This window comes from Oncorhynchus kisutch, linkage group LG17, assembly GCF_002021735.2.
Source record: "Oncorhynchus kisutch isolate 150728-3 linkage group LG17, Okis_V2, whole genome shotgun sequence".
NCBI lineage: Eukaryota > Metazoa > Chordata > Actinopteri > Salmoniformes > Salmonidae > Oncorhynchus > Oncorhynchus kisutch.
In genome coordinates this window covers 85,271,632-85,281,631 of record NC_034190.2, presented here as the reverse complement: position 1 = coordinate 85,281,631, position 10,000 = coordinate 85,271,632, and the positions used below count along the sequence as shown (strand labels likewise).

The following is a 10,000-nucleotide window of genomic DNA, read 5'->3' as shown; positions in this document are numbered from 1 at the left end:
TACATCTTTATAGACTGACGTTTCTACATCTTTATAGACTGACGTTTCTACATCTTTATAGACTGTGATGTTTCTCCATCTTTATAGACTGTGATGTTTCTACATCTTTATAGACTGTGACGTTTCTACATCTTTATAGACTGACGTTTCTACATCACATCACATAAGGAGTTGAACTGCTAGGCTACCTGCCGCCCACACCCTGTACTCATGGACAGCGGCTACCGTTCTCATTTTAGATGACATTGAATAAAACAAATATTGAAGGTCCCCTATTGAGGGGATCCTACTAAGTGGTTAATACCAGCCCTGAGGAACAACAGTGGATTATTAACGTCATCTGTACATATGACTTCAAATAATGTGACAAGAGAGGGAGAAAAGAGAGGGAGGAAAGAGAGGGAGAAAATAGAGAGAGAAACAGAGAAAGAGAAAGAGAGAGAAAAGAGAGAGAGAAACAGAGAAAGAGAAAGAGAGAGAAAAGAGAGAGAGAAACAGAGAAAGAGAAAGAGAGAGAAAAGAGAGAGAGAAACAGAGAAAGAGAAAGAGAGAGGGAGGGGGAGGGGGGCAGAGTAAAGAGAGATGGATAGACCGAGAGATAGAGTCAAAGTGAGACAGTGAGAGAGAGGGAGAGAGAGACAGTGACAGAAACAGTGAGAGACTGAGACAGTGAGAGTGAGAGAGAGCTAGAGAGAGACAGAGAGTGTGAGTGAGAGAGTGAGAGAGCCAGAGAGTGTGAGTGAGAGAGAGACAGAGAGAGAGAGAGAGCTAGAGAGACACAGAGAGTGTGAGTGAGAGAGAGAGAGAGACAGAGAGTGTGAGTGAGAGAGAGACAGAGAGTGTGAGAGAGAGAGACAGAGAGTGTGAGAGAGAGAGACAGAGAGTGTGAGAGAGAGAGAGACAGAGAGTGTGAGAGAGACAGCTAGAGAGAGAGACAGAGAGTGTGAGTGAGAGAGTGTGAGAGAGAGAGAGAGAGAGAGAGAGAGAGAGAGAGAGAGAGAGAGAGAGAGAGAGAGAGAGAGAGAGAGAGAAAGAGAGAGAGATAAAGATGAAAGTAGCCTCACTTGGCCTCAGGGTCGTACTCCGACCAGATCCTCTTGAACTCATCCAGGTGATGAGGCCCCAGAATGGACCAATCACGGGTTAGATAGTCAAAGTTGTCCATGATGACAGCAACAAACAGGTTGATAATCTAATACAGAAAGAGAGCGAGAGAAAGAGAGAGAGATTTCCTCTTACAATGTGACAAATAGGCAGACTTACAAGCAAAGTGGGGTGGCAGGTAGCCTAGTGGTTAGAGTGTAGAGGCAGCAGGTAGCCTAGTGTTTAGAGTGTAGAGGCGGCAGGTAGCCTAGTGGTTAGAGTGTAGAGGCAGCAGGTAGCCTAGTGGTTAGAGTGTAGAGGCAGCAGGTAGCCTAGTGGTTAGAGTGTAGAGGCGGCAGGTAGCCTAGTGGTTAGAGTGTAGAGGCAGCAGGTAGCCTAGTGGTTAGAGTGTAGAGGCGGCAGGTAGCCTAGTGGTTAGAGTGTAGAGGCGGCAGGTAGCCTAGTGGTTAGAGTGTAGAGGCAGCAGGTAGCCTAGTGGTTAGAGTGTAGGGGCGGCAGGTAGCCTAGTGGTTAGAGTGTAGAGGCGGTAGGTAGCCTAGTGGTTAGAGGCAGGTAGCCTAGTGGTTAGAGTGTAGAGGCAGCAGGTAGCCTAGTGGTTAGAGTGTAGGGGCAGCAGGTAGCCTAGTGGTTAGAGTGTAGGGGGGGCAGGTAGCCTAGTGGTTAGAGTGTAGGGGGGGCAGGTAGCCTAGTGGTTAGAGTGTAGGGGCGGCAGGTAGCCTAGTGGTTAGAGGCAGGTAGCCTAGTGGTTAGAGTGTAGAGGCAGCAGGTAGCCTAGTGGTTAGAGTGTAGGGGCGGCAGGTAGCCTAGTGGTTAGAGTGTAGGGGCGGCAGGTAGCCTAGTGGTTAGAGTGTAGAGGAGGCAGGTAGCCTAGTGGTTAGAGTGTAGGGGCGGCAGGGTAGCCTAGTGGTTAGAGTGTAGAGGCAGCAGGTAGCCTAGAGGTTAGAGTGGAGGGGCGGCAGGGTAGCCTAGTGGTTAGAGTGTAGGGACGGCAGGTAGCCTAGTGGTTAGAGTGTAGAGGCAGCAGGTAGCCTAGTGGTTAGAGTGTAGGGGTGGCAGGTAGCCTAGTGGTTAGAGTGTAGAAGGCAGCAGGTAGCCTAGAGGTTAGAGTGTAGGGGGGGCAGGTAGCCTAGTGGTTAGAGTGTAGAGGCAGCAGGTAGCCTAGTGGTTAGAGTGTAGGGGTGGCAGGTAGCCTAGTGGTTAGAGTGTAGAGGCAGCAGGTAGCCTAGTGGTTAGAGTGGAGGGGCGGCAGGTAGCCTAGTGGTTAGAGTGTAGGGGCGGCAGGTAGCCTAGTGGTTAGAGTGTATGGGCGGCAGGTAGCCTAGTGGTTAGAGTGTAGGGGCGGCAGGGTAGCCTAGTGATTAGAGTGTAGAGGCAGCAGGTAGCCTAGTGGTTAGAGTGTATGGGCGGCAGGTAGCCTAGTGGTTAGAGTGTAGTGGCGGCAGGTAGCCTAGTGGTTAGAGTGTAGAGGCGGCAGGTAGCCTAGTGGTTAGAGTGTAGAGGCGGCAGGTAGACTAGTGGTTAGAGTGTAGAGGCGGCAGGTAGACTAGTGGTTAGAGTGTAGAGGCGGCAGAGTAGCCTAGTGGTTAGAGTGTAGAGGCGGCAGGTAGACTAGTGGTTAGAGTGTAGAGGCGGCAGGTAGCCTAGTGGTTAGAGTGTAGAGGTGGCAGGTAGCCTAGTGCTTAGAGTGTAGAGGCGGCAGGTAGCCTAGTGGTTAGAGTGTAGAGGTGGCAGGTAGCCTAGTGCTTAGAGTGTAGGGGCGACAGGTAGCCTAGTGGTTAGAGTGTAGGGGCGGCAGGTAGCCTAGTGGTTAGAGTGTAGAGGCGGCAGGTAGCCTAGTGGTTAGAGTGTAGAGGTGGCAGGTGGCCTAGTGGTTAGAGTGGAGGGGCGACAGGTAGCCTAGTGGTTAGAGTGGAGGGGCAGGTAGCCTAGTGGTTAGAGTGTAGAGGTGGCAGGTAGCCTAGTGGTTACAGTGTAGAGGTGGCAGGTAGCCTAGTGGTTAGAGTGTAGAGGAGGCAGGTAGCCTAGTGGTTAGAGTGTAGGGGCGGCAGGGAAGCCTAGTGGTTAGAGTGTAGGGACGGCATGTAGCCTAGTGGTTAGAGTGTAGAGGCAGCAGGTAGCCTAGTGGTTAGAGTGTAGGGGTGGCAGGTAGCCTAGTGGTTAGAGTGTAGAGGCAGCAGGTAGCCTAGAGGTTAGAGTGTAGGGGGGGCAGGTAGCCTAGTGGTTAGAGTGTAGAGGCAGCAGGTAGCCTAGTGGTTAGAGTGTAGGGGTGGCAGGTAGCCTAGTGGTTAGAGTGTAGAGGCAGCAGGTAGCCTAGTGGTTAGAGTGTAGGGGGGGCAGGTAGCCTAGTGGTTAGAGTGTAGAGGCAGCAGGTAGCCTAGTGGTTAGAGTGTAGGGGTGGCAGGTAGCCTAGTGGTTAGAGTGTAGAGGCAGCAGGTAGCCTAGTGGTTAGAGTGTATGGGCGGCAGGTAGCCTAGTGGTTAGAGTGTAGAGGCAGCAGGTAGCCTAGTGGTTAGAGTGGAGGGGCGGCAGGGTAGCCTAGTGGTTAGAGTGTAGGGGCGGCAGGTAGCCTAGTGGTAAGAGTGTAGAGGCGGCAGGTAGCCTAGTGGTTAGAGTGTAGAGGCGGCAGGTAGCCTAGTGGTTAGAGTGTAGAGGCGGCAGGTAGCCTAGTGGTTAGAGTGTAGGGGTGGCAGGTAGCCTAGTGGTTAGAGTGTAGGGGCGGCAGGTAGCCTAGTGGTTAGAGTGTAGGGGCAGCAGGTAGCCTAGTGGTTAGAGTGTAGGGGTGGCAGGTAGCCTAGTGGTTAGAGTGTAGGGGCGGCAGGTAGCCTAGTGGTTAGAGTGTAGGGGCGGCAGGTAGCCTAGTGGTTAGAGTGTAGGGGCAGCAGGTAGCCTAGTGGTTAGAGTGTAGGGGTGGCAGGTAGCCTAGTGGTTAGAGTGTAGGGGCGGCAGGTAGCCTAGTGGTTAGAGTGTAGGGGCGGCAGGTAGCCTAGTGGTTAGAGTGTAGAGGCAGCAGGTAGCCTAGTGGTTAGAGTGTAGGGGCGGCAGGTAGCCTAGTGGTTAGAGTGTAGAGGCAGCAGGTAGCCTAGTGGTTAGAGTGTAGGGGTGGCAGGTAGCCTAGTGGTTAGAGTGTAGAGGCAGCAGGTAGCCTAGAGGTTAGAGTGTAGGGGGGGCAGGTAGCCTAGTGGTTAGAGTGTAGGGGTGGCAGGTAGCCTAGTGGTTAGAGTGTAGAGGCAGCAGGTAGCCTAGTGGTTTGAGTGTAGGGGGGCAGGTAGCCTAGTGGTTAGAGTGTAGAGGCAGCAGGTAGCCTAGTGGTTAGAGTGTAGGGGTGGCAGGTAGCCTAGTGGTTAGAGTGTAGAGGCAGCAGGGTAGCCTAGTGGTTAGAGTGTAGGGACGGCAGGTAGCCTAGTGGTTAGAGTGTAGAGGCAGCAGGTAGCCTAGTGGTTAGAGTGTAGGGGTGGCAGGTAGCCTAGTGGTTAGAGTGTAGAGGCAGCAGGTAGCCTAGAGGTTAGAGTGTAGGGGGGCAGGTAGCCTAGTGGTTAGAGTGTAGAGGCAGCAGGTAGCCTAGTGGTTAGAGTGTAGGGGTGGCAGGTAGCCTAGTGGTTAGAGTGTAGAGGCAGCAGGTAGCCTAGTGGTTAGAGTGTAGGGGGGGCAGGTAGCCTAGTGGTTAGAGTGTAGAGGCAGCAGGTAGCCTAGTGGTTAGAGTGTAGGGGTGGCAGGTAGCCTAGTGGTTAGAGTGTAGAGGCAGCAGGTAGCCTAGTGGTTAGAGTGTATGGGCGGCAGGTAGCCTAGTGGTTAGAGTGTAGAGGCAGCAGGTAGCCTAGTGGTTAGAGTGGAGGGGCAGCAGGGTAGCCTAGTGGTTAGAGTGTAGGGGCGGCAGGTAGCCTAGTGGTAAGAGTGTAGAGGCGGGAGGTAGCCTAGTGGTTAGAGTGTAGAGGCGGCAGGTAGCCTAGTGGTTAGAGTGTAGAGGCAGCAGGTAGCCTAGTGGTTAGAGTGTAGGGGTGGCAGGTAGCCTAGGTGGTTAGAGTGTAGGGGCGGCAGGTAGCCTAGTGGTTAGAGTGTAGGGGCAGCAGGTAGCCTAGTGGTTAGAGTGTAGGGGTGGCAGGTAGCCTAGTGGTTAGAGTGTAGGGGTGGCAGGTAGCCTAGTGGTTAGAGTGTAGAGGCAGCAGGTAGCCTAGTGGTTAGAGTGTAGGGGGGGCAGGTAGCCTAGTGGTTAGAGTGTAGAGGCAGCAGGTAGCCTAGTGGTTAGAGTGTAGGGGTGGCAGGTAGCCTAGTGGTTAGAGTGTAGAGGCAGCAGGTAGCCTAATGGTTAGAGTGTATGGGCGGCAGGTAGCCTAGTGGTTAGAGTGTAGAGGCAGCAGGTAGCCTAGTGGTTAGAGTGGAGGGGCGGCAGGGTAGCCTAGTGGTTAGAGTGTAGGGGCGGCAGGTAGCCTAGTGGTAAGAGTGTAGAGGCGGCAGGTAGCCTAGTGGTTAGAGTGTAGGGGCGGCAGGTAGCCTAGTGGTTAGAGTGTAGGGGCGGCAGGTAGCCTAGTGGTTAGAGTGTAGGGGCGGCAGGTAGCCTAGTGGTTAGGAGAGGGAGTAGTGGGAGGGTAGGGGGGTGGGAGGAGAGGGAGTAGTCGGAGGGTAGGAGGGTGGGAGGAGAGGGAGTAGTGGGAGGGTAGGGGGGTGGGAGGAGAGGGAGAGTGGGAGGGTAGGAGGGTGGGAGGAGAGGGAGTAGTGGGAGGGTACGGGGGTGGGAGGAGAGGGAGTAGTGGGAGGGTAGGAGGGTGGGAGGAGAGGGAGTAGTGGGAAGATAGGAGGGTGGGAGGAGAGGGAGTAGTGGGAAGATAGGAGGGTGGGAGGAGAGGGAGTAGTGGGAAGATAGGAGGGTGGGAGGAGAGGGAGTAGTGGGAAGATAGGAGGGTGGGAGGAGAGGGAGTAGTGGGAAGATAGGAGGGTGGGAGGAGAGGGAGTAGTGGGAAGGTAGGAGGGTGGGAGGAGAGGGAGTATGTTGGTTGATTTAGTGTCTCACACCAGGTGAGTTCATTAACATTCTAGTAGCAGCGCTATGTTGGTTGATTTCGTGTATCAAACCAGGTGAGTTCATTAACATTCTAGTAGCAGCGCTATATTGGTTGATTTAGTGTCTCAAACCAGGTGAGTTCATTAACATTCTAGTAGCAGCGCTATGTTGGTTGATTTAGTGTCTCAAACCAGGTGAGTTCATTAACATTCTAGTAGCAGCGCTATGTTGGTTGATTTCGTGTCTCAAACCAGGTGAGTTCATTAACATTCTAGTAGCAGCGCTATGTTGGTTGATTTAGTGTCTCAAACCGGGTGAGTTCATTAACATTCTAGTAGCAGCGCTATGTTGGTTGATTTAGTGTCTGAAAACCAGGTGAGTTCATTAACATTCTAGTAGCAGCGCTATGTTGGTTGATTTAGTGTCTGAAAACCAGGTGAGTTCATTAACATTCTAGTAGCAGCGCTATGTTGGTTGATTTCGTGTATCAAACCAGGTGAGTTCATTAACATTCTAGTAGCAGCGCTATGTTGGTTGATTTAGTGTCTCAAACCAGGTGAGTTCATTAACATTCTAGTAGCAGCGCTATGTTGGTTGATTTAGTGTCTCAAACCAGGTGAGTTCATTAACATTCTAGTAGCAGCGCTATGTTGGTTGATTTAGTGTCTCAAACCAGGTGAGTTCATTAACATTCTAGTACCAGCGCTATGTTGGTTGATTTAGTGTCTCAAACCAGGTGAGTTCATTAACATTCTAGTAGCAGCGCTATGTTGGTTGATTTAGTGTCTCAAACCAGGTGAGTTCATTAACATTCTAGTAGCAGCGCTATGTTGGTTGATTTAGTGTCTCAAACCAGGTGAGTTCATTAACATTCTAGTAGCAGCGCTATGTTGGTTGATTTAGTGTCTCAAATCAGGTGAGTTCATTAACATTCTAGTAGCAGCGCTATATTGGTTGATTTAGTGTCTCAAACCAGGTGAGTTCATTAACATTCTAGTAGCAGCGCTATGTTGGTTGATTTAGTGTCTCAAACCAGGTGAGTTCATTAACATTCTAGTAGCAGCGCTATGTTGGTTGATTTAGTGTCTCAAACCAGGTGAGTTCATTAACATTCTAGTAGCAGCGCTATGTTGGTTGATTTAGTGTCTCAAACCAGGTGAGTTCATTAACATTCTAGTAGCAGCGCTATGTTGGTTGATTTAGTGTCTCAAACCAGGTGAGTTCATTAACATTCTAGTAGCAGCGCTATGTTGGTTGATTTAGTGTCTCAAACCGGGTGAGTTCATTAACATTCTAGTAGCAGCGCTATGTTGGTTGATTTAGTGTCTCAAACCAGGTGAGTTCATTAACATTCTAGTAGCAGCGCTATGTTGGTTGATTTAGTGTCTCAAACCAGGTGAGTTCATTAACATTCTAGTAGCAGCGCTATGTTGGTTGATTTAGTGTCTCAAACCAGGTGAGTTCATTAACATTCTAGTAGCAGCGCTATGTTGGTTGATTTAGTGTCTCAAACCAGGTGAGTTCATTAACATTCTAGTAGCAGCGCTATATTGGTTGATTTAGTGTCTCAAACCAGGTGAGTTCATTAACATTCTAGTAGCAGCGCTATGTTGGTTGATTTAGTGTCTCAAACCAGGTGAGTTCATTAACATTCTAGTAGCAGCGCTATGTTGGTTGATTTAGTGTCTCAAACCGGGTGAGTTCATTAACATTCTAGTAGCAGCGCTATGTTGGTTGATTTAGTGTCTGAAAACCAGGTGAGTTCATTAACATTCTAGTAGCAGCGCTATGTTGGTTGATTTCGTGTATCAAACCAGGTGAGTTCATTAACATTCTAGTAGCAGCGCTATGTTGGTTGATTTAGTGTCTCAAACCAGGTGAGTTCATTAACATTCTAGTAGCAGCGCTATGTTGGTTGATTTAGTGTCTCAAACCAGGTGAGTTCATTAACATTCTAGTAGCAGCGCTATGTTGGTTGATTTAGTGTCTCAAACCAGGTGAGTTCATTAACATTCTAGTACCAGCGCTATGTTGGTTGATTTAGTGTCTCAAACCAGGTGAGTTCATTAACATTCTAGTAGCAGCGCTATGTTGGTTGATTTAGTGTCTCAAACCAGGTGAGTTCATTAACATTCTAGTAGCAGCGCTATGTTGGTTGATTTAGTGTCTCAAACCAGGTGAGTTCATTAACATTCTAGTAGCAGCGCTATATTGGTTGATTTAGTGTCTCAAACCAGGTGAGTTCATTAACATTCTAGTAGCAGCGCTATGTTGGTTGATTTAGTGTCTCAAACCAGGTGAGTTCATTAACATTCTAGTAGCAGCGCTATATTGGTTGATTTAGTGTCTCAAACCAGGTGAGTTCATTAACATTCTAGTAGCAGCGCTATGTTGGTTGATTTAGTGTCTCAAACCAGGTGAGTTCATTAACATTATAGTAGCAGCGCTATGTTGGTTGATTTAGTGTCTCAAACCAGGTGAGTTCATTAACATTCTAGTAGCAGCGCTATGTTGGTTGATTTAGTGTCTCAAACCAGGTGAGTTCATTAACATTCTAGTAGCAGCGCTATGTTGGTTGATTTCGTGTCTCAAACCAGGTGAGTTCATTAACATTCTAGTAGCAGCGCTATATTGGTTGATTTAGTGTCTCAAACCAGGTGAGTTCATTAACATTCTAGTAGCAGCGCTATGTTGGTTGATTTAGTGTCTCAAACCAGGTGAGTTCATTAACATTCTAGTAGCAGCGCTATGTTGGTTGATTTAGTGTCTCAAACCAGGTGATTTCATTAGCATTCTAGTAGCAGCTCTATGTTGGTTGATTTAGTGTCTCAAACCGGGTGAGTTCATTAACATTCTAGTAGCAGCGCTATGTTGGTTGATTTAGTGTCTCAAACCAGGTGAGTTCATTAACATTCTAGTAGCAGCACTATGTTGGTTGATTTAGTGTCTCAAACCAGGTGAGTTCATTAACATTCTAGTAGCAGCGCTATGTTGGTTGATTTAGTGTCTCAAACCAGGTGAGTTCATTAACATTCTAGTAGCAGCGCTATATTGGTTGATTTAGTGTCTCAAACCAGGTGAGTTCATTAACATTCTAGTAGCAGCGCTATGTTGGTTGATTTAGTGTCTCAAACCAGGTGAGTTCATTAACATTCTAGTAGCAGCGCTATGTTGGTTGATTTCGTGTCTCAAACCAGGTGAGTTCATTAACATTCTAGTAGCAGCGCTATATTGGTTGATTTAGTGTCTCAAACCAGGTGAGTTCATTAACATTCTAGTAGCAGCGCTATGTTGGTTGATTTAGTGTCTCAAACCAGGTGAGTTCATTAACATTCTAGTAGCAGCGCTATGTTGGTTGATTTAGTGTCTCAAACCAGGTGATTTCATTAGCATTCTAGTAGCAGCTCTATGTTGGTTGATTTAGTGTCTCAAACCGGGTGAGTTCATTAACATTCTAGTAGCAGCGCTATGTTGGTTGATTTAGTGTCTCAAACCAGGTGAGTTCATTAACATTCTAGTAGCAGCACTATGTTGGTTGATTTAGTGTCTCAAACCAGGTGAGTTCATTAACATTCTAGTAGCAGCGCTATGTTGGTTGATTTAGTGTCTCAAACCAGGTGAGTTCATTAACATTCTAGTAGCAGCGCTATGTTGGTTGATTTAGTGTCTCAAACCAGGTGAGTTCATTAACATTCTAGTAGCAGCGCTATGTTGGTTGATTTCGTGTATCAAACCAGGTGAGTTCATTAACATTCTAGTAGCAGCGCTATATTGGTTGATTTAGTGTCTCAAACCAGGGGAGTTCATTAACATTCTAGTAGCAGCGCTATGTTGGTTGATTAGTGTCTCAAACCAGGTGAGGTCATTAACATTCTAGTAGCAGCGCTATGTTGGTTGATT

At 48.5% G+C, this 10,000-nt stretch overlaps 1 protein-coding gene across 1 annotated transcript in view; it reads right to left on the bottom strand.

Annotated features, from left to right (window-relative positions):
• LOC109885052 (voltage-dependent L-type calcium channel subunit alpha-1F-like) overlaps nucleotides 1-10,000 on the bottom strand; it is a 147,989-nt gene that overhangs the window by 21,239 nt on the left and 116,750 nt on the right. The window contains 1 exon segment of the mRNA XM_031793359.1: nucleotides 1,065-1,192. Within this exon segment, the coding sequence (XP_031649219.1) occupies nucleotides 1,065-1,192 (128 nt within the window).